At 45.7% G+C, this 25313-nt stretch overlaps 1 protein-coding gene across 1 annotated transcript in view; it reads right to left on the reverse strand.

Moving 5' to 3' along the window:
• LOC121599348 (LIM/homeobox protein Lhx1) overlaps nucleotides 1–22804 on the reverse strand; it is a 36391-nt gene extending 13587 nt beyond the window's left edge. The window contains exons 1-4 of the mRNA XM_041927083.1: nucleotides 21333–22804; nucleotides 17814–18009; nucleotides 14448–14662; nucleotides 2878–3290 (exon numbers count right to left, since the gene is read on the reverse strand). Coding sequence (XP_041783017.1) covers nucleotides 2878–3290; nucleotides 14448–14662; nucleotides 17814–18009; nucleotides 21333–21375 — 867 coding nt within the window. The 5' untranslated portion in view covers nucleotides 21376–22804. The remainder of the gene's footprint in view (nucleotides 1–2877; nucleotides 3291–14447; nucleotides 14663–17813; nucleotides 18010–21332) is intronic.
• Nucleotides 22805–25313: the final 2509 nt, after the last annotated feature.

The following is a 25313-nucleotide window of genomic DNA, read 5'->3' on the forward strand; positions in this document are numbered from 1 at the left end:
TCGGTGCCGAGGATACCGGCAGCCAGAAAGGGTCCAGTTACTTTGTGTTGGGCCTTGTGTGTCGTTAGTTCGTCGTGGGTAGGCGCTCGAAGCCTCATGCCGCATGCTGCGAGGCGAACCCGCATACCGCATCCGTGTGCTGTTTCGTTTTCCTAAATGGTACCTTGCTCGATTATAGAGACATTATAGGTTTTGAATTCGGTGTGACGATCACAGAGCGGTCCAAAACAAAGGCCACTAACGGCTCATTTGAAAGAGTTATTCGGCTTTTGTGAAGACCAAAGGAGATCTCCGCCACAACAGATTATAATTGGTGGCATTGGGGTTCGATAAACATAAATATCAACATCAATTTTGAGAGCATTGTTGTTTAGTAGACCCATATTTTGATATCAATTTAGATATGTGCTTCAATATTTGTTTTGATCTCCCATCAATAGTGTAACAAAACAGGATATGATGTTCGATGTGTGAAACAAATTCAAGTTTGTTTTCTGGAGCATTACAATAAGCTCTGATCAACAATAACGTAAAGCAAAGTATGCTCGAAACCGTCCCGCCAAGGATTGATCTCATGCTCTTCTTTGCACCAAACCTATTCGCTTACCATTGCACTATAGCGCCACTCCAATCAGACGCACGCTAATACCAAATACAAACCTTAACCATATCCATGACTCACTCCTACTGCCACTCCAATGTCAATATGTTCTTTTTTTTGCATTCCAAATACATTTGTGCGCGCCACACACTCGCCTTTAATTCGCTCAAATATCAGCTCCACAGAAGATCAGCAGCAGATCGTTGAAAAGCGATAAATACACCATACATAACCAAATACACACGCCATTGTGTATGGGCCCCGTGCGTGGTGACTACTTTGCAGCTACTGTAACTGTGTTCCGGCTTCAGTGCCAACCCAACACAGGACAATCCTCCATTATTTGTGGCATCAAGAGGAGAAGAACAAAACAGGAATAAAAAAGGAAGCAACAACAAAACGAGAGCACCTTAAACCAACCCAAACGAGATAATCGAGCAAGTGATGGACGATTTATTTTCCCCCTCCAACCACCACGCTTTCTGCTTCATCCGGGACAGAGCTTGCCTTATGGTTTAATATCCACAGGACAGGAAGAGGAGGCTCTCGACTTGGCCCTCGCTAGTCGCTTTTGCTGATGGATCCAAATCTCGTTTTCGGAAAGCATGAATGATTTTCGTCAAATTCGTCGAACGGGCCGGCGCGCGCGAGCACACTGGTGCTGCTCGGTTGTGCTGGGACAGTCGTTCACAACCCTTGCGAGCCGTCCCGGGACAGCTCGGGATGCAATTTATCAAATAAATGATGATGAAAGCATCCTTCTCACAGCCCCACAGCTGGACACGGGGAGCCAACGGGGTAAGGTCCTACTGCTGCAGAGGCTGCATTTGTTTTGTTTTGTTTTTTCGTGTACACACACCGAGAGTATTATTGCTCACTCCTTTTTTTTGTGGGACGGTGGGAGCTCTCTATCGTAACGACAAAACCGGCGTCACCGTAATGGGCTTTTGCGTTTGGTTCGTTATGAGTTATGAGGTTCGGTATGAATGCGTACCATTCTCCACCGGGGCGTTTTGGAGCCGCCCGGCGGACGGTTCTACTGGCGGTGGTGCGCGCCGTTGTGCGCCATTAGTTTTCGGGGTGAGTATGATGATGAGGTTTTTCGTTGTGGTTAGTTTGTAATGCGTTTTTTTTTGTTTGGTCTGTGTGTACGCTGCTGATGTTGGCGAGACTTTTGTTTTTAGCCATCTTCTAGCATTGTGGTCGTTGCGGTTACCCCAGTACTCGAAATTAGTTTCCACCCGTGCGCTTGTCGTTCGTGTTTGGCTGTTGGGCCGGTCGGTTTTTGCTCCCAATTTGCCCCCATAACGTCGCGGTCGCGATCGATCTGGCTAACGATCTTGTGTTTTTTTTTGTACAGTCTGGAAGAGATTTTATCGTGAGAACGCAACGCAGAATTGTCTGGCCTTCAGAAATATCTTCCACTGAATTCATCAAAACGGATTACTTTTTGTAAAAATACTCTGAAAATCCTTAGTCCAACAATAAAGGTCCATTTCCACACAATCAAATGCACTCAGAAAGTACAAAACAATCGGTCTTGGCTCTTAGAAACTTCCTCAACTGCTTTTCTCCAGCGTTGCCACAACAGAAGCCAATCATGTCTCCTCTCTTTCTCCAACCCCTCATTTGCAACGGTTTAACGCCGATCCCGTTTGGCAAAAGCCGCACACAACCAGCACAACAACACCGACAATATCCTTCCGTCATGCTGGTTTTCGTACCGCATCGTCCAAGGGAACGAACCGGCACCCAATTTTCTCCACTTTTGTAAGTCACTGTAAGCACTGTGTAGTATCGAAAAGGCACATTTGCTTGAATACCAACCGTGGTAATCCACTGCGTCATCTTCATCATAATTATCATTATTCAAAGCCTCTCACAACCACACATCAAGTGGTCGAAGTCACCACGAAGTCCAAACTTTTGATGCGTTTTCGGGTAAAAGGTGAAACGCAACCGGGTCAGGGCACCCACCGATATGATTTATGGCTTATTTTCAACCCCGCTGTTCCTCTCCACGCTCCCGGCAGGCGAGTTCTAGGTGAACCTTTTTTAGGCTGCGAACATGTAGACCGCTATGATAAATAGACATCAGAGACGCTCGGGCACTTTCCGTCCGTGAGGGACGGTATAACCTTTAACGATTGATTGGCCAGGCGCTAGGCGCACTCGTACCCACACACACACACACAAACTGGGGTCATCATCGACGAAAAAGAAAGGACAAGGCGCTGAAACGCAAAGAAAAAGGATTCCCAACGACCACCACTTACCTGTATCACCCGCATCGGCAGCCCCGTCTCCTTCGCCAGCTGTTCCCTTATGTGTCTAGTGGGTTTTGGTGTTTGACTAAATGCGTTCTTCAGCACCTCGAGCTGTTTGGCTTTGATCGTGGTACGCGGCCCCCTTCGCTTCGAGCCGGCCCCATCGTCCGGGCTCTTGTTCTCTGCCTGCGAGTCGCCCCTGCAGTCCGGATCGCCGTCGAGCGAGCCCTGGTCCGAGTCGTCGTGGCCCGTTTTGCTGTCCGTGCTCATGCTCTGCACGGACAGGTCGGACGCGCCGAGTGGTCCGTCGCCGTGGTGCAGACCGGCTGCGCCCGCACCGCCACTGACCAGGCCCGCCAGCACGCCGGGCCTCATCTGGTCCTCCTCGTCCTCGTCTTCCGAGGCTGAACCCATGAGGGAGTCTGCAGGGAAAAAGAAAAGCAAGAAATACATAGAACATTAAAGAACAACTGGAACAACACAATTGGGGAAGCGCAATGAAAAACCTGCTGCTGATAAACATACATTTCCGTCCTCCCATCCATCTCCCCTCCATACCAGCTCAAATGCCACTCGAGGTGAACGAGCAAGTGAGTCGTGAAAATCGATTTTACCCCCGTCCGAAAGAAAAGCCCCGAACCTGTTTTTGCCGTTTGTCAGTGATACCCCCTCCTGTGCCATGTTCCCGTTCAAACCCTATTTTCTTTGTATTTATTTGTGTGTTTTATACGTTTTCCTTCGTTTGCTTGCCCCTGCCCGAAGCCTTCCCCATGCAAGGAAAAACACATTTTCCACCCTCACCAAGTCCGGCGAGATGAATGCAGGAAAACCGAGAATGTACGACGATGCCGATGAGAGTAGGGAGGAATCCGTTTAAAATCTCTTTATCAACGGTCCACATCCGGACGCGCTGCCCTAACCACCACCAAGCAGTTTGCCCTAACCACCACCGGATGCCCTAAACCTTACCCGTAAGGCAAACGCCCAACGATCGCTGTGTATTGTTACAATAAATTGAGTGCGCCCGCTCAAGGACTTCCCGAGGAGAGTGTGCGCTCCTTGCTCGAGTGGTGTCCTCGCGTATGACTGCGTTGCGGCAGAGGGGTTGGATGTGCCTGTTTACCTTGTTGTTTTGCCCACTTCTCGTCCCTAAAACAACAACATGCTGTTCGAGCTGCTGCTGCTGCTGCTGCTACCCCGGGGAGAAGGGTAAATTGGCAGTTGTGTGCCAAAGAATGGGAGAAAAAAAAACACAGCCACCTCCACGGTCGGACGCCTCGCCCGTCGCGTATTCGCGTTTTGGGGAAATCGGCGGAAACTGCTTCGATCGGAATGTGTGTTGTTGTTTTGTTCGCCAGTAGCAGAAAAAAAACAGCGCCATGTAAAAACACTGTTTACACTTGGCTCGGGCACAGTTCCAGATAGATCGAAGACCGGCGCGAAACCTTGGGAACTACCGCCATCCGGTACGGTGCACATGACGGATTCTCCAGCACAGGCACAACCGACAGCCGGCAAGCGGCCAAACGACGGGAAAGATTGACAATCGGTGTACGGGCGTGTAGCGTGTAGGCAAAATATCCCCTCAAGGAGGTACCGCAACTTGCCTCGAGGTGAAAAGCGAACCCCACTCGGCCGCCTCGGAACTGCGGAGGATTGCGTGCCGCACGTCTCGCCGCAGCAGTGTGTGCCTGGCTGACACCGCCACCGAACAGCCGCCACGCGAGGGCGGAAGGTTGCGTACTGAAATTGACAGCGTTCAAGTAAACCCTTGCGCCTAGGCTAGTCGGACTTTGACAGCTGCACAGCACAGACACACTGTGTGTATGTGTGTGTGAGCATGCCTGCCTGCCTGCCTGCTGCGATCTGCGCCACGGAAACCAACAAAAAGGGTGTACATATCAAAAGCGCTTCCAAACCCGGAGGGGGGTTCGTCTCTTCACTCCCTCACCCGGTAGTAGAAGTTCCTGTAGAGCTCAGAATTTCTGCAGCAACTGTCCGGAGGTCGGGTTGGGAGTTTGCTCGCATTTTTTTTCCACTTCCCTGTCCCTCTCCTCCAACAACTCCACGGCGGGTAAAACTTGGGGAAAAAAACTCGCTCCGAGCCTACTTTAACTGACAGGTTGCTGCGGACTCCACGGTCCTGATCGGCCGACTTGGCCAGTGTTTGAGTGTGAGTGGGGGAAGTGAGGCTGTCAGTTGGCTTGTTCTTTTTGTATTTCCTTTTTGTTTACGGGTAGCCCCCGTGAGCAAAGAATTTCTTTGCCTCCGTAGCTGCTAGGTTTCGTGCCAACTGTGTTGTGATCGACGACTGTGAGAACCCTGACCCGTCATATCCAGCGTACACGTGAGCCCATCAAAAACATTCGTGCTCCTCTCCCCCCTCCCTTACACGGTTATCATAAACACAGGGTAAAGTTCGCATGTGCTAGCGGTGTGTGTGTGAGTGTGTGTTGGCTAGCCCTGCAGTAAAATCCCCCCCTCCTGAGGACTTACGACGACGTGCTGCCGCGAGCCGGAACGAATGTGACCTTGGATGTAGTTCCGGGGCGAAATAAAATAGCAAAGCAACAACATTATGTCACTGTACTACACCGGGTCGAACATATGCTACGGTGCTTTATACGCAGACTTTAATTCCGGAACGTTGCAAATGACCAAAGTCTTTAACAACGCATACCATGGAGTTCCTCATCGAAATTGAGACCGGGCTCTGTACGGCAATGCCCCCGCGGAAGAGGTCATCCACAGGCGAACGCCATGTCGAATGATTGATGAGGTTTGTTTGGATCGTAAAATCTTCATCTTCGAACTGCACAGACCGATCGGATGACGTCCAAAGCCCGTACCCAGTTGATCGTGATCGTTCAACAGCAAACAAACTGCTGCTGCTGCTGAAATCGATTCCAACAGGTGTCGAAAGCAGAAACCCAAACAAAACGCGCGATGAGTCGAAGATTAATTATCTCGCAGCAGCAGTGTGTGAGCACTGGGTGCGCAATGTACGCATGGAGGTTTATTGGGTGGACTTGCCAATGCTTAATGAGCATGGCTTAAAGCCGTAAAAATAACGTGTCAAGTTTATTTGAGTATCTAATTTTTTCAATTTGATTTGGATTTTGCATCCTTTCACCTCGAACCGCGAACATTATATCAATACGGCTCCAAACTGTGTCACCGATAGTATTATTGTACAAGTCGTAAAATAAAAAAAAACTGCATTTATTAAACAGAATTTCACTTCCTTTGGCGACAGTGTACTTTCTATTCTCGTTTGCTCGCTTCTTCAGGGGGGTCGTCGTCATGGTGTTTGGTGTTATACAGGCGCATCAAACCGATTTGGACCGAGTACGAATTGCGCCGTTTGGCCTTTCTCTTTTGGCCTTCCAGCAATAAGCAAACAATTTGCAGAGTGGCCAATCAAATAAGAGCTGTATGACAAGACACATATTGTCAACTCTCTATTAGTTTTTGATCTTCTATAAAAAAGAGAATGTATTTGACTTTTTCAAATCGACGTGACGATCCTTTCCATTGGAAAAGCATGCAATTGTACAGATAAATCGTATTTTTCCATCCCTAATCATTCTTATGAAAATATTCAAGTATGTACATCATGAAAATATTGAAGCATTTCTGTATATTATTGTATAATATTTATCTGGTTTTTATATTCTTGTTGTACATTTTGATATGTTTATCCTTATTTATTATGTTTCTTGATTTATTCTTTAGATCGCTTTCTGTTTCTTGTGTTGAACATTAAATTTATGTTGTTTTTACTATTATCATGTTTAATATTGAATAAGAGCATATAATTGTTAGCTTCACATATTTAATACATATTATTGTACAGGGAAATCATGGTTTGTAAATGTGCCTTTAACAATTTCTGTTCGGAAAAAGCAACTTTAAGAAAAGCGATGGCAAAAAACACGACAAATCCTTTATAATTCCCCTTTTCTTCTATTACGTATCTAAGCTTTTCGACCCTCGCATCCCGCAAAGCCGCAGCACATCACAAAACATGACATGCGCCCGAGTGAGGACCGAGATAAGGCGATCCATTTTCCACGCCGAATGCGCATTTGATTCACACTACACTCCGACGGATGCGAGAGATTTCTTATCGGCATTGGTTGCGCCATCGCCGACACCGTTGTCGTTTGGCCGGAGTTCGAGGCCACAGCTTATCCAAGCAGCGGAACAGAACAACCCCGTCATCGCAGTCGTGACACACCACGGGAAGAGATAAACCACACCCGTGCCAACTGCAAACCCAAACGACGCCGGTGGTCTGTCACTTCCAGCCGCAAACGCTTCGCGTCGCTGCGTTGATTGTGCATCGATTGCAATCTTCCCAGGTGCTGCTGGGTGGCCATATTTCCCGCAACCTTCTTCCCCAAGCGTCCCACGGATTCGGCTGCCACGGTGTGCGATAGTAGTTGTGCGGCTTAGAAGATCGGTGCGCTTTTAAAACCGCGCGTGGAAAATGCATCCAAAAGGGCCATTGGAGAGCAAAAACACACACCTCACAACAACGCGGTGCAGCCCGGCTAGAACACAGGCTAGCTGTGCGACAAAGTGGCGAGCAATTTCACACCATTTTTACGGGAAGCCGCCGCCGCCGCCGCCGCCCGACCGCCGACAAAGCGGTGGGCGGTTTCACAAATCGTGCTTGATTTTACGCTCGCACGGTGGTATTGCCGAGAGCAAAATTAGCTTTGCAGATGTAGTTGGCTAGTGGTGTTCGGTATTAATAGAGTGTACAAAAATAATGCAAAGCGAATTTCAAATAAACAGTTCAAATAAATAATTTGTAAGTGAAAAATAAAAAACACACACTACGCACCATCATAAAGCCTTCTTTAATTAGCTTTTATCGCAAAACATAATTTAAATTATTTCCACAACATTAAACCGATGCTTTATAAACATCCAAATGGAAGCATGTGTGTGTGTGTGTACGAGCAACCCATACCTTGGGGTAATTAAATTTTATCTTAAAACCAACATTTCGTACGAACCACAAACTGCGGACCATGCACAAAATGCATTCATCCGGCAATAGTTATACCCGCCATTGTTCCATCTTCCACCTTCTTACGGCCCTGCTGTTGGGTACGTACCCGGTGCATTCTGCACGTAATTTATGCTAAACATGTGCACACATAAACATTGCCCGTCTAATCAGTCATGCGACAATCGTGCACGCAAGACAGGTGGCTGGTCCGCGCTAGGTCCGACGTTAAAGCCGAGATCGAACTAATGAAATCGTAAAGGGATCACCGGGGTAAGTACGTTGGCACAGGTTGGCTTATCGACTTTTTTTTCTCCCCCGGGTGGGACCCGGTTTTGCTGGTCTCCGGGGGCTCCGTGTGCGTGCGTGCGTGCGTACATGGCTACCTGTGTGGGCTCGGAGGAAGCGCACGCGCTTACACACGACTCGCCGGCAGAAGGATCTGCATAAGTTAAGCGAATTATGTACGACAGGGTAGCAATGGAAAGGAGAGTTAAAACTAAACGAGAGAAATTTAACGAGCAGAAGAAAGACAGAAGACAGACAAGATGAAACGACAAACGGCTAGCACAAACCACAAAAGCAAGCAAGCGAGGGCGGGCGGTACAAGTATACCTCCGCAACGAAAAAAAAAACCCCCCCGGCGAAGAAAGCAGATCAGCCGAGTGTGAATGGAAGGCTGCTCATCCCGGGATTCGAACGGCCAAGACCGGCCGAAGCCGAAGAAAAGCACATCAGTCGGTACGATCACATTACGCTGATTACATTTCAGGCAGGCGAAATTTGGCGAACAGCGAGAGAGAGAGAGAGAGAGAGAGAGAGAGAAAGAGAGAGAGAGAGCGATGGATTTTGCCATTGCTTCCCAAAGTTAGAGGCTTAACAAACATGGCAAGCTCCCTGGCTTTGAGCTCAAAAGCCGATCCCGCCGCTAAACGGATCAACCATCAACGGGACCCTGGTCAAAAGGATCAAGCCGAGCCGAAAAAGGACGAATGAGCGTTCTGCCAGGATTTGCGCCGGCCATTTTTCCTTCACCCGTAAGCGTGTGAACAAACGAACGAACGGACCCAGTGCGTCACCCACTGCTTACCGGTGTTTCGGCATGGACAAGGGTATTTCGATTGTTTTCCATTTCACCGTCACCTTCCTGCTCTAACCAACACCGTCGGGTTGGTTTTACACATGTAAATCTGGTTAGCCCACCACCAGCAGCCCGGTGAATGTGTGCTTATGCTCCTTTTTGCCGCGACCATGCCCGGTATGTTTACTTTTCATTTCACTATCTCGTTTAGCATGGATTGAGCAAACAAAAAATCGCACGCATACAGCTCTCCGCGCTGGTAGCGCGGGTAATGGTATCGAACAAAACCAATGGATTTGAATGTAGTGAAGAAAGACCGAAAAAGAAAGAAAATTCCAACACGCATCGGTGAAGGTGAACGAGAGCAAACCGACACCGAACGGGAAAAGCTTAAGCTTTTGCCCGATATAGAGAAATAAAAGAAAACAATCAAAACTGACCGGCAGCAGCAGCTTCCATTCATTTCATCTCGCTTCGGTGGAAATGGAGACAAAATGGCACGGAAGTTGGGCGAAAATCGGATCCCGTTCCCCGGGTGTTACTAAGGATGATCGCATTCGGGCGGCTATTTAGCACGGAACAGATCCAATATGTAAATTGATCTCTAGATTTAAGCTTGTAAAATTTTGACAGGTATCTCTTTCTCCAATCTCAGGTTGACATAGGGTGATTATGAGACGCTTAAAAAGCCTTGGAAACCGATTAACACCGTGCGTTTGGTCGGTGGATTACTATTACTACTATAACAATTGGGAGATTTTGCGTGGCGACGCAGACGAACACAAATTTGAACGAAGATGTATGAATAATAAAGGAAAGGTTTTGGTTGTATATGTACACCGAATCGTTATTGAAAATTATCTTTCACTGTTTTATCAAAATTTTGCTTATAATATAATTTATCATCATGTTTGGATCCTATTATGTATGTATAAATTATGGTAAAATTGGTATAGGAAAATGATTTACTTATTGAAGGAAACATAAATCTCCCCATATCGATCTCCATTAGAGATTTGAACTCACCACAAGCGTTATACAAATCCAAGCGCTTTGCACGATACCACAAGACACGTTGTCTGGGTTGTGGTTTAAACTCGTATAGTAGAGCACCAATTTGTTCGATCAAGGATTTTCTTGTTTATCATTCGATTTAATACGCAAAAGAAAACTAAGCATAAATTTAATAATACATACATACAATAATACATAATAATACATACATTTAATAAAACAAAGACATCAAGTGCAATATGTAACATTTTTTCTCTATTATTTTGACGCTTCGTATTCTTGAGCTGACATCGAAACGAAACCTCTCTTCCGATACAATTCCACACATACACACACAAAATATGGATGCAGATTGAACATGGGTTTAAAAATGTCCTAGCCACACCCCAAAAACAAGTTGTTGATGCGGATCCACCGCTTAAAATAACATAAATTCTTCGAATGCATTCGTAACACTTCTAGCGCACGATGCATATCAAGGGCAGCCGAAAAAATGCGTCCAGCTGCCTTTTGCGAACATAAAAAGGTAATAAAAAGCGGCGTTCAAAAAAATCTCTATCACTGTCCGTCCGTCCGTTCGTCTACCGCCCGTCCGTCCATTCTTTCCTCTTGCTGTCGTAATTTTTTGGTAAAACTCACGATGGATTTTTTTTTCGTTTTGCATTTCATTTTCTACAACCCTTGCGCGAGGCCCGTGTTCATTAACAATGTATAAACAAAACTAATCACCAAATCCACGCCGTGGCTTCTCCCCTGCTGGGTGCAGATTTTTTCTCGTTGTTTTCTCACTTTAAAAAACCGCTGATGCCACGAACCGCTGGGGCCAGTTTGGTCAAGCGGCGAGAAGCGTACGCGGAACGCAAGAACGTTGCTGCCAAAACTGCGTACTGCGAACCTTTTAACGCAAGCGGTCAAAAGAAGCGCATAAAGTGAACGAGATGCACCAACTCGTTTTTTTTATTTTTTTGTTCTTGCTGCCATGTTAACCCTTGCGCCTGTCAATACTTTCCCAAGCAAAGGAAGAAAAAAGCGCTCAACATTAATGCAAAAATCTGGGAAAAAGAAGGCTCAATTCCACCGAAAATGGCTCGGTATGGCTCGTGCATGTGTGTGTGTGTGTGTGTGTTTGGCCAGCGCGAATTCTAGACCCGCGCCAGTCGTCGGTGTATTAAAACTGGCCCTGCACGACAAGAGAGCCACGGTTGAATCGAAATGTATTCTTAAAAAAACATCACCTATAAACTAAGCCATTATACAAGGTCGTAAAGGTACAGAAAGGGTTTGGCAGCGAGTGCAAAAAAAAAACAACCAAGCCGATCCTTTTTATGGTGTATTAATTATGATCGAAGTTATGATCGAAGAAAGAAGGCTGCTTTTATTTCTTTTATAATATTTCCTGCCCAATCAAAACCGGATCGAACACCAACAAAACAGGGCTCTCGAGGATCATAACCGGCTGTATAAAATGCAAAAAAAAAAAAAACTCTGGCTGCAATAAAAATGCATCACACGAATATGAACGCGATATATGAGAAGAAACTCCCTTTTAAAATATAAAATATCACACCAGCCGCCAAACCAAGGGAGATTTAAAACATCGAAATTATTCTTTTAGATTTTATTTCTACCCCAATTGCCCCAACACTCGTTTGGGGCAGAACGATTTGCCACGTGACGGACGGCAACAAAGCGCACACATTAACTCATTTGTCGCAATGCCAACGAGTGGCGTCGAGCAGCAGCAGCAGCAGCAATAACAGCAAAAAGTGCACCCGGCCACTGCAGTTTTAACTGCACACGTTCAACCCCACAAGGCAGGGGCCCTAAAGTGACAACACAACATGGGCGCAGAGTAGTAAAAAAAGAAGGAAAAAAAAACAAGGAGTTGAAATGTTTTGGTGGCACCCGACGGGATGGAAAAAACGGCAACCAAACCAAACCAACAAGAAACAAGAGACGAATGGGCCGATTCACAACAACCGCCGAACCGCCGAACAAACGACACAACAAGCGCGACAACAGAACTCGTTGCCCACACCGTTGTACCACCGTTTTCCCCCGTGCTTGTGACCAGTGTCCACGCACATTGGGAAATGGAACGAGGCAGCATAAATTATGCTTTAAATATGCTAATCCCTCCCATGCATCGATCGGGTGCGGTGGTACTTTTTTTATACTCGCCTTTAACCCACCAGAGAGGATGTTGGATGCCTTCGGGAGGTACAACTGTGTGTGTGTGTGTGTGTGTGTGTGTGTGTACATTATTATTGCTCTGTCAAGGGCTTGTTTTTATTTGCTTGTACTACCACCACTGCTGCTGCTACAACTACACCACCGCTGCCACACTTTCTCGCAAGTATGACAATTTTTGCATGATAATTATTCATCCGCAAGCTGTCCAAGGTTCCTCAAAAACAGCGCCATGCGTCCTGTTTTACGAGTGCGGGAAGCCGATCTTAACTACCCAAACTTGTAACCGGAACGAAAGTGTTGCTTAACGTGTGCAAAAATGGCTACTTATAATGGCACGTTTTTTTAAAACCCTGTACCGTCTGTACGAACCCCCGCTTCTGTTAGCTTCAAAATTGCAAGGAAACGCCGGCCCAAAAACCGGACCAGCCGAGAACGATAAATGCAGACCAATAAAAAGCTAAGTACGCACACAGGGCCCCACGTATAAGTTATGGGGCCTGTTTCGTAAGCATTCATATCTCGACGATGGCTGGGATGGTTGAGAGCACCCGCTGCACCGCACAGCCGCGGGACACACAGGCCCGGAAAAGCTCGAACGCAGGGAGGGAAAAAGCTTTCGTCGCTGCGATGGTCAGTACCGATGCTGCTGGCACAGACTGCCTGTTTGCTGGATAACGTTGTACATCGATTTATTGCCGAAAATCGAAAAATGTGTCTGCCCGTCCGTGCTGAGGTGGTTTCCCGTGGCTTTCCACTGTGCGGCACCTATCGAGTTGGCTGTCGATATGGCTAGCTTGGCTGGGCTCGTTGGCTGGCTGGCGGATAAGAAGATTTACCATTTGCACAACCGTTTGGATAATTTATAGTGCAATGTTTCTTGTGCGATTTTTTTTTAACTTTTCCCCACACTTGTAAAGCACACCCCTTGTGCGGGGCTGAAACAGGGACGATGAAAAACCACCGTCGAACAAGACAGCAAACGCAACGCTACGTCCGAAGCCGCGTTGTTTATGTTGCAAAACGGCCCATCTCGCAGGGCACCATTAAAAATGTATGCCGGCATTTCGCGCTGGTACGGTACCGTGTACGGTTTATTTTATTTTTCTTCGAAACGTGTACGTATAGGTCCTTCGAGAGAGGCCGGAATCAGCGTAGTGAAGCTACACGTGAGGTAAAATATATCGAAGTACTTTACATGCAAAATTGGAAACTGTTGGAGCTCGCGATGGAATGGAGCATTTTTGTGGAGTTGAAACCATTCCAATTCCGCTTGCAAATGTTCAACATTAATTCTTCCAGCAAAAAAAACGATGCCCAAATGTACACTTGAACAATGGTCTTGGTTCTTGTCAGAAAGTGACAAAATAAATGAACACCGCATCGCAGATCAAACGTCTCCATCAACGCCAGAAGTACGTCTTCATTTTGCGATGCCTGACAAATGTCACGCAGTTCAGATCTTCTAAATAGAAGAGGAAAAACAACTTCCATTGGAGCACACCAAAAGACACACACACAAAACGCTTTAAAATAAGAGAGTTCTTAGTTCTTGGGGGGAAAAAACTAAAAGAAACACCATCAATCGGAAGGAAAATACCCTTACATTGACGCTGGAAGCCATTCGGCTGCTACGGGTGCATTAAATCCTGTACAAATACAAACGCGTAAATCGGCCCACCAGGCCCCAACACAACATAGAGGACACCCACTATGTGTGCGTTGCATGGAAAGCATGAAAATCCTCACACAAATCTCACCACTACCAGTACATCGCAGTCTTCCAACGTTTGGGGAAACGCGCGCCAGACAGAGACCATGCGTGTCTTTGCCCGACCGGAATGCGCATGACCGGGAAAACATTACACCTTCCCCCCACACGTTCCCCCTCCATATGAAGAAGGAAGTAAAATGGAGCCGGAAAGGAAAATCGACTCACCCCGGCCCGGCACTACAAGATGGAGTCGAGCGTACAGTTAAAAAGCAGCAAACTGTGGGGCGAAAATCGAATCCATCACACGCGGTTTAGGTCGTTCCGTTCCGCTTCTTCGCACGGAGATGGCCTCCCCATCGAACGGGGCACACATTCAAGCACACACACACACAGACCAAAGGGATTTTCGGAAAATCGATTTCTCTCGCCCAGACACGGGAAAACAACCTTCCACATCGCACCGCGTTCGCGGAAAACGGGAAAAGCGACACATCCGTTGTGCTTGGAAGAACGAGTTGGAGGAAGCTATTAGTGGGAAGTGCGCCCCATTTCGCCCTTACCTGTCATCGGGTGGGGTCCCTTGCCGAGGATGTAATCGTCCTTGCAGATGAACTTATTGTCGTCCAGCACGTACAGCTGCTCGCCGGTGCTGATCTGCTTCCGGCAGATGCAGCACGTGAAGCAGTTCAGATGGAACACCTTGTCGCGCGGTTTCCGCACCAGGTCCGACGGTGCGATGCCCTGCCCGCAGCCGCTGCACTTGGTACCGTAGCGCCTGGAATTGAGACGGAGGAAGAGAACAAGAAGATACGGTGAGTGTTAATAGGCTTAGAAGAGCTAGAAAGCTTTAATTTTACTGTCGATTATTGCAGATTAATTTAAAACGTGCCGTACTTGGCGGATAGAATGGGTGCAATGAAGTGGGCACGGCAGTGATAAACTTACATGATGGCGATGCACGATTAAGCAGGCTAACAAGAACGTGATCTTATGCCATTTTCCACGCTTAAAGTTCTTACTTAAGAGACCTAAGAAAATTACCACTTTCAGGGCATTTATGTTGCGCAGTTCAATACCTAAAAGATGTTTTCCCCCAAATGTTTTTGTCTAGTTCAATGAATAAACGAAATGAATGTAATAAAATTAACTAATAAAATTGTTTGCATTTAACAATGTTACAATCTAGCTTTTTTGTGCATTGTTGGCATGGGAAATTGTAGGACGACCTTCGAGACACGACTTTCTCGAGTTACGACGACCTGCAGATACGACGATTTTGGTTTTGACAGTAAAAAGCTGTCATTTAGAAGAAATTTATGTACTGTTTTTTAACTTCATACTGATAACCGTTACATGTACATTTAAGAAGAATCTCCAACTACTCAAACTTTAATACTTATATCGTGCAAACGAATTTTGGAATAAAATTAATTCATTATCGAACATTAGGTTTTAGGTAATATACACGATATCATAGATTTCGACTCATCAACTTGGGTTATAAACTATATATTGACAGATACTTGACTTACACCTTGCTTTGGGACATTTTTTTGGTTCCAAATACAGTCGTATCTCCGGCGTCACCTGTACAATTGCATACAATTGCGATTATGCTAAACAGAAGCAACCAGATATTGAGTCTGGCGCATACAGAGCTTCCCGAGAAAATGTTTCGCATATTTTTGCATAATTCCTACCATTTTGGAGACTATTTTGAATGTAGTACATTAAGCAATATATTAAAAAATGCTTGAGAAACAATCATTATCATCAAGTCGCAATAAAACATAAATCTGAAACCCCTTTAATATTCCGTTTTACTAAGTTCTCTCAATCTCTTGACAACATCTCTCTTATTTAGAATCAACCAAAGACAGAGATACTTTAAAATAAATGCAACACATTAAATCCTACTCAAAACACGTGGAACTATTCTTTCATAAATCCCTGCTCAAAATAAACCAATCTAATTAAAGCTGCCATTCTTTATTTCCTCTCGCTTCTGCTTCCCATTAATAACTCAATCGCCCTGAACTGCATCTGGAAAAAATGGTTAAAATAAAAACACAAACACACGATGACACGCGCATATGCGCCACCAAAGCGGGCCCAATCGATCCGGATTTAATTGTGACATTAAAGAGGCACCCTCCCGAAGCTCCATCGAAGCTCGCGCACCCACGGCGAGTTGAGGTAGGCCGTTTGTTCTGTGCTGTTTTTTTTTCTGCCCGTCTGTCTGTCTGTCTGTGTGTGAAAACAATCGATCGCTAATCGAGTTTGATTTGAGAAATGCGGGATGGTGGCCCGGTGGTAATGGGATGCTTTCGATTAAAGCCTCGCCCCCAGCCCCGGGCCCAGCCTACGCACAACGGCAATAAAGCAAACGAACAAGATCAAATCAAACTGCCGTTTCTTCTTGTGCTGTTTTATTTTGTGCGTATGTATGTGTGTGTTTTCGGGATGGGATTAGGGCAGGCGAGATTGGAGCCGTCGCGCTGGCAAGAAACCAGTAATCCTTCCGTTCGGAAATCAACAGGCTCTTACACAGCCCAAACCGATCGATCACCGGGACTCTCGATATCAACAAAAGCACTTCAAGAAAAAGACAGAGAGAGAGAGAGAGAGAGAGAGAGAGAGAGAGAGAGAGAGAGATGGCTAAAAACGGGACGATGATTGAATGTGACCTCCGGCATGAAGCTGTTACACAGTGAAGCTGCCCCATTTACACAACAACAATGCCCGCGAGACGAACACGTGATGATGCGTGATCCTAAACGGGGGGGGGGGGGGGGTTCTGGCTTGCTGGCGCGACGAACTTGGACGAAAAATCGCACTCAATGAATCTCTTTCTCGTCGTGGGCTGGTTTCCCTCCGTACAAAAGGCAACAGCAACGGCCTACTCTTAACCGCCCCAAAAAGCCTCCACGCCGGTACGCCCAAGGGGAGAAGCAGGAGCGTTTCGAAGGACAGGAAAACCGATCAATCTCGGATGCTCATCGCTGCTGCTGCTGCTCCTGCTGTTGCTGCTACGACCAAGGTGCACACGAAAACGGTGAGGATCAATTTTGAGACAATTTCAACGACGACCCTTCCGTAACGCAGCAACAAAAATGGCAGGGCGTTACCGACTGAAACAAAAAAAAACACAACCACAACAAAATATCCCTTCTGAGGTGCACTTTTGTGGTTTGAGGCATATTTTCCCTCTGTCGTAATGGGAAATTTTCTTCTCCATTTTTGGTTTTCGTTTCTTTTCCCCCGCTGTTTTTTTTTTGGACAATCATCACCATCATCATCCAACCAGCGGTATGATTCCATGATCGTTTCGGGAGGTTTGCACAGAGAGATCCTCCTACCATGATGTTTTCCCATACCGCTGGATGCAACAAGGGCATCAAAGCAAAAAAAAAAAAAAGATAAATGCTTCGCGATCACCGCACGGGTTGATAATTATAATTTGCGCGTCTCGTCTCGAGGAACAAAACCAAAAAAAAAGCCACAGAAACAAAACAAAATCAAGCCGATCAACTTTTTGTTTCCATGCTTCACTCCTGCCTTCGCGCAAGCCGTGCCGCTTATTTAGCATTTTCCATCCGTCTCGAGACCAGAGAGGGCGTCGTCGGTCTGGAGGCTCCCGAGGGCTTGACTGTTTTGCCTACCGTTTAAATGGTGGTTTTGTGCTTATGATTGTATGTAAATCATAGCGTCATAGCCGGTCCGCGCGGTGCTTCGGGCCAGATTTTGATGAGCCACTCCCACTCCCGACGCTGCGAACGGAAATCGGGATCAGGCCGGCTCCCAAATGTGTGTTTGTTTTTTTTCCCGTACAGCTGCTACCGGAAATCGGTAGCGTGTGGGCAGCGACTTACAATCATACAAACACTCCCTCCTTCCCTCCCGAACTGTGATGCGTTGTTGCTTACCTGAAGAAATCGTTCCGACAGTACAGCTTCGATTCCCGGCTGAAGCATTTGTCGGCCAGCGGTTGGTGACACTCGCAGCATCGCACGCACGTCGCATGCCAGCCGCGCTCGAGCACGTTGAGCAGGAATTTGTCCAGGATCGGTTTGTTGCAGCCGGCGCACGGATCGCCCAGCCCGGACGGTGGCTCGCCCCGACCTACGGGTGTACAAGGGACGGTACAGCAAAGGAGAAAGACAAACGGTAAGTGAAATAGTTTAGGTAAGGAAAAAGGGTTGTTGATTGAACGTTCTTATACGAAATAACAGAAAAGTGTGAACATCGAATTGTAATTTGTATAGTTTTATGAGTCACAATTGTAAATACATTGAATACTCCCCATTGGCTTCTATAATGGAGAAAAAATGACAAAAACAAAAGATGAACAAGGTCCCGCACATTCTTGTTAGAGAGTCCTGAAGGTAAAGCACGTCGAAGCGATTTTTCGTTGCTACCTTTAAAAGAGCATTTTTCTAAAGCCTCCACAGTTGGGAATTAAGAGACGCACGTTAGACAGAAACCTCGGCAAATGAGAATAATTAGCTAGTCTCTGGAGCATCTCTCTTGTCTCCATTTAACATGAATTAGTTTAATGTAAAACTCTAACTGGAAAACATAATCGAGCTCGGTGCTGTTTTACCTTGTTCGAAATGGATTTTATAGTTGTTTCCCCAAATTTGTTTGAGTTTTTTAATAATTTATTAATTTTTTATCCGTCTTCCTCATAGTGTTTGATTCAGCCCCACAATTTATTGTCAATCAATCAAAACAATAAAAACAAAAATATTCAAAACATTTGGAAACACTCAATAAATGTTGGATCGAATACAAAATGATGTGAGAAGCTTTTAAAACATTATTCGGAAGCAACCAGAAAAGCATGGAAATCCCTGGGAAGGCTATTTTTGCTACTAATCTACATCCTATATATAATTTGTGGTGAACCATTATATATAGGAACAAATTGTGGTGAATAATTTGTGAGAAAGTTAATTTCTTGAAACAATATGCTACTCTGAAGAGCTGTATTGCTGGTGTTTAAACTGATTCCTGAAGAATTTTTTCGTTAAGAAATATTTTAAACACTGTTTCTAACTGTGGTTCTATGATAGTCATATATCAGTCATTACCTATAATAAATCATCACAAAATGCGATCTTACAATTCCTTTCAAACTCTACACAAATCACAAGAAAATTTGTCAAAAATTGGATTGCATCCTTATGAGACATTTTGGTAAAATGCTAAAATAAAAAAAAACTACATCTTGATTTCTCTACCGGAAGCGAATTACAAAAGCAAATGCAAAACAAACATTGCGGCAAAATCAAAATCTTTCATTTCTTTGATTTGATGCCATTGCTCCTTTTCTCAGCTGGTACCGTGTTTCCGCAATATCCTTTTACATGCGAGAAGAAAAAAAAACACATTCACCAAAAATCAACACCAACCAACCTATCACATCACACCGTCACACCTTTTTGCCTGTTTTGACAACTTTAGAAAATCCCCGCTTCCATCGCTTTCCACGAAAATCTAACCAACCGATCCCTTTTTCCGGATCAGCAACAGATATCCTTCAGCGCAGCGAAGAGCGTAGGTAATTCCCGCCGCTCCCATCGCTAACAAATGTCGACCAGTGCGGATCTCTCCGCGTATACATAAGATCAGAACAATCGTGGATCATGTTACAAGCTGGCGCCCCGTTCAAATGAAAAAACACAAAATTGCGTCACGAAAACCGGCAAACCCCGGGCGAAGCGGGAATTTTCACACATGCGTTACGGATTTGCGCACATAAAAGCGCACCGAGGACCTTCCAGATCCTTCAACTTCCAATTGCGAATGGGAATGGGTGCGTGCGTTTTGGGTTAGTATTTTTACAGCCGACAGTATCAGTTACCAGCCCGGGGTCCAGGTCGCCCCTTCCCGTCAAAAGTGTGGTTTGTTTTTACAGCCACTCAACCGGCCGGCAGGACAAGCAAAGCGGCCAGAAAGGATCCGCCACTACGGGGCATGTTGATGTGTGGTTTGCTGTTGCGTTTGTTTTGTCAAAGCACCGCCACCAGAACCAGAAATTTGATACGATTTGTGTAAGCGATGGCGGATTTACGGTACCTTCCACATTGAAAGTGATACAGTTGCTCTGCCCCAGGGATTTGGTGGAAATTGCCGATTTGTGATTTTGAGAGCGCTTTGCAATTGCAAAAAAAGAGATCAATCATGCCGTTCATGGTAACAAAATGGCCACCAAATGTTCGCTATGAAGCATTTTTACATTTTTATCTCAACCGAACCATACCCTGCATTGCAAAAACTCCTTTAAAATCTCTTTCTAACTAAAAACACTTCCGGGATGTTGACAAAAAGTGTTATTTTCTCATTAACCCGTGTGACGTCCAACATCCAATCACTTTGGGCCTTAAAATCACACTACCGACCGATTCTAATCTACGGTAGTAGACGCTGTGCAAACTGCCGGCATTCCGTACCGTTAAACACACACACACACATAGCCATGTTGACATAGGACTAAGTAAAACAAGCTCAAACATCCTCGTTGGGACGAGTTCTGCAACCTTGTGCCGGTAAAGGATTGTTATCAGGCGCAAGTGTAATGAGCTTCACCGGGGGGTTATCTATCGCAAGGAAGTGGATCGTTTGTCTAATCGAGCATAGTTTTGTTTGTGTTTCAGTTTCACCGGGAGAAAGAATGGATAATGAGTTTGAGGCTAGCCGAAGGATTCGCTAGGTTACGCTAGCTGCGTTAAATTATGCGAAAAAGCATTCAATTAAATTTGTTTCCATTGGACGGTTGTGGGATTGATCGGCTTTTATTGAATGGAATTAAATTTACCGGTTCTCTTAACCGGTTATCATTGCCGATTAGTGTTTGGATTCAAAACAAATCTTCAAACAAGTGCGTGATGTTTCTGATTTTTTGGCCATCAATGATTTTCAACAAAATCTATAGAATTGTTTCAATCATTTTGAGCTTTAGTATTTCATATCATTATCAATTTAAGAGGAATTTGCCTCTCAACATGTCTGATGTTACTTTACCATAACAAGTTGCTACTAAAGATAAATTGAAACTGTTCCAATCGGCTTAGTTTGAAACTTAATACTATTTTTTTAAACTACAAAATTTAACAGTTTTACCAAATTGAATTTTTAATTGATAGTTTTGAGTTTGTAGTTGACGAAAGCCTGCGGAGCCTACTTAAGAATTATAACGCTTGTCCAAAATCATTCATAAACAAGCATTGAAAAGCATGGAGAGATTAGTATAACTAACGCAATAAATTAAGATAACGGGTTTTCCTTCTTATAATTAGAGCATAAAATTGAGAAGGCGTCAACGCAAACGCACAAAACAGAACCTCCAGATCAATGTTAGTCCACACAAGAATAATAAATCAACCAATAGTTTACACCAAATTAGTAAAAAAAAGTGACATAACGATTATCCCAGTACGCACCGATATTGTGCTGGTTGTGCTGCAGTACCGAGCCGAACGCCATCAGATCCTTGGCCGGTGGTGCCCGGGCACCGATTGCTGCGTAACTGTCCCCCAGAAAGGACGCCAGCGCGACTGCCCGTGGGGGCGTTTTGGTCGCTTCCGTTAAAATTTTGAAATCCGTTTCACCGAACCGGTGAGCAGGGTGAGCGGGTGAAGGGCGGAGAGACAACAATCCTTCGGGCACGCACACGGACGGTGGCCGAAGGTGTGTGCGTACGTTTGTTTTAGATGTTGCGCTCCCAGCAGGCGCAGCAGGACTGAAAGGGTAATTTTCGATTATCCCGATAGGAATTGGACAAATGCAAACAAAAACACACTATCACAACTTTGCACACCGGCACACATACGCACTCACGACGCACTTTTGGAGCTCTTTTACCCTCGAAGCACTTGCTCACTCCTTTTTTGACTATTTTTTTTTTGGGCTAATTTTTCTCTTTCGGTGTAAATTGCATTCCGATGCGGGAAATTTCTTTCGGTCACGGGTCACTTTGATTTACTCTCTTCCCACATGCACACACACACACATACACACTGACACACTGCGTTATCCTTTCGGTGGTGTCGGTTCCCAACACACCGTGGGCACTGAAGGAATTTCCACTTTTCGGCTTTCCACACTGCCGTCGGGTGTTGGTAGAGAATGTTGGGGCACCACTGTTTTCACACCACAGTCGCGCTATTGTTAGCTGGAACTTGTTTAAACTTGCTGTTTAAACTCCATTCCCGGTGCCGTCGCCGTCCTGTCGTCGACCTTCCTGCACAGATCCCATGGGCAACTTGGACCGATCGAGAGATGACGTTGTGTCACACCGTGTGATTTGCACCCATTTCTTGGCCAGTGGAAAATGCTCGTCTTCGGACAAGATGATACAAACCAACAACAACAAAAACTCAACCCCACACACGCACACGCACACTGCCCGGCCACTACGTCACTTCAAAAATCGCGCGTCCACCACGAACGGTGTGTGTATCGAACGGTTTCTCACGCACGCCTCGCTCTGTCGAACCGCACCGAACAAGGGATAAATGTTGACTTGACTGGTTGTGGTCCGCGCTCGAAACACCCGCACCCGTTCACAAAACCCCATTACCGTGCGACCGAGACCACTAGCACTCACCGACACTTGGCAGCTCTCTTTCCCGCACACAGCCTTGCACGCGCACCGAGCGAAAAGAAGGCGTTGCCCCTAGCAACGTGGCAAAGCGCAAGCACGAGAGGGAGCTCGCACGTGCGCGAAAGAGATGCCACTGCCGCTGTTTGTTCTGTCCAATCGGCGTGGACGATTTCACTCTTGCACGGGCACATCGCACACACGCAGGCACATCGCACTTTTGTCAACACCCCCCCCGTGTGTAGACTGCTGCCACTAGGGGAGCGGGTGTATGTGTGAGTGTTTTTTCTTTCCGCAAACGGGAGCCTACTTTGAATAAGCGTGAATGAATTTCGATGGACGATGGCGTCGTCTTTGCCGTGGATTTTCTCCGGGCGGGAGGGGTTTCCTGGCTTATCCTTCTTTTTTTTCACCACCCAAAGGTGTGATTCTGGGAAAACTCCTTCACCGCCCTGCCCGCAACACTTATGGCAGGCATTTTCCACGCCGTCCATGATCGGGGGAACGCCATAGATAGCTGTGCTGTTTCTTCCCACGTTGCTGCGCTCGCTTTCTCTCTCGCACTCTTTCACACCCTTGCAGAGAGTTTTCCTTCTGTTCTGTTTGATTTTTCCACTTCACCGCTCAATGGGGGGGCGAAATATGGGGCGCCCTTTTTTTCGCAGCAGCAGCCAGCAAAACGGCACACACAGACACTCAGCCACCACCATGTCACACATACACGTGTGCACCTACACGCACCTTGACGCACGCGGGAAAAAGTCATCCTCCGACCGACACGGCGCAACACTATTGATCCAGTGAACTTTGATTTTTCTTTCTACCACCTCACTTCCTCTCGCTCTCTCTCTCACTCGCTCTCTCTCTATTCTATCTCTGTCTCTTTCTTCGTCCTCTAATCCTTCCACCGTAGCAAAAGAAGGGGGAAAGCCAAAGAAAGCTGCCTGCTAAGAAAACTTTTCCACCCAGTCCTTGGCGAATTGTATGCGCGTGGGTGGGTGTGTGGGTGTGTGTGTGGGTGGTTCTCTTGGGAGGAAAAGGAAACAAACGACGGGCCCACCGGGCGAATTTAAGGATGGATGTGCACACATTAATTATTACGTAGTTTTCGATTATTAATGGCGAGACTTTGGCGGACTGGCGTCGAGCGGATTCGATCTTTGTCTATGAGTCGTCCACCTTTTCTCTCTCTCACACACATACTCCCTAGAGGCCAGGGAGGATGAATTGTTTTCGAATTGTTGTTTCTGTTCGCACACTGCCCTTGAAAAAATGTGGAAGGTCCCGGACGCACTTTTAGGCCGCGAAGCAGCAATATAAAGACGGGAAGTTTGCTCGTTTGATCCCAAAACGGTGGATTGGAAAATCGATACAACACAGCCCCCATATCAGCAGCATCATCAATTTTTTTATCATGTTTTTATCGCTTTGTTTATCGATTTTAAAACGATACAATTGGCTCAAATATTATACTTTTTTACAGCACAAATAAAGAAACACTCTGTCACTTTTCTGTTACTCTTATTTTCTAAATGCTTTTTTAAGGCGAAAATGCATTAATATTTAAAAAAAACTGTTTTATTTACTGTAGTAGGTTGTCATTTTTTTATTGTTTCTCGATTTTTACAATTGTTTTATTGTTTACTTTTCGATATTTTGTCAATTCATCCTACGATTGATCGTTTCAAACATATTTTTAATCATTCCCACGATCAGCCTAGTCTTTTTTTTTTAAACAAATGAATAGAAATCAGAAAACAACCACAACAACAAGTGTCTCACTTCACATTTTTGCCAATTCATTCATTTCAAATTGGTTCATGTTCATATGCTATTTTAGGTTCAAACTTACGTTAATAGTCTTCATATCTTAAGATAACAACAATCAACTACACTGAAATGCTATAAACAAAACTACATTTTACATTGCCTATTTTCATCGTTATATTCAAGAAAAATAATCAAGAAACCAGAACCAACCAAAAGAAATAAAATTTTGAAAAAAGAGACAGCTTCCATCGAGCTAATTCTTAAAGTACATCCCATACAAGGGCTCGAAAAACGAAATCAACGCTCATTAAATTAAACACTACCAAAGCCATCGACCGTTTAAAGCCTGCTGCACTCACACGCACACACATACACACAACAAAATAACATTAAATTCACATCCGACCGGCCTACCAACCCGCCAGCCGCCGAAGCGTCGGAGATTTAACCATCCTCTCGGCCTTTCTAGCACGATGCGCACGATGCGAAAAAGGGGCTTTAATGTAATGTAACGATTAATCACATTAAAGCGACACATCCGCGGCCCGGCGCGCTTCCCAACCGGCAATGTGGGGCGAAAATGAGCAAAGCTCCCCCCCCCCCCCCATTCACACACACACACGTACGCAAAGGAGAGTTTAAGTTCACAGGCACGGGAAAAGTGTGAGTCAAGGGAGCACACTGGGGAGAGAGAGAGAGAGAAAACAGGCCAAAAACAACCATCAACAACATCAACAACAGAGCCATTAAACGAACCGCGCCCGTTCTCACTTTGGTGTGTGTGAGTGTATTCTGTTGTGTCTAAATCGGTCCGTTTAAATACCAATTAATAATCGCTAATGTGTGCACACGCCGGTACACATTTTGCGCTGTTTTCCGGGGAAGAGGGTAGAGGGTAGAGGACAGCGGGGGAAGTGAGTGAGTCGATATGCACAAAAATGAGAAGCATGATAAAAAACGACACAAAAGCGCAGTTAACAACGCAGTTGCGCTCGCTGTGAATATGAAATGAGTGTGTGTGTGTGTGTGTGTGTGCAGGCATTTGCATAAT

Source organism: Anopheles merus, chromosome 3L, assembly GCF_017562075.2.
Source record: "Anopheles merus strain MAF chromosome 3L, AmerM5.1, whole genome shotgun sequence".
Lineage (NCBI taxonomy): Eukaryota > Metazoa > Arthropoda > Insecta > Diptera > Culicidae > Anopheles > Anopheles merus.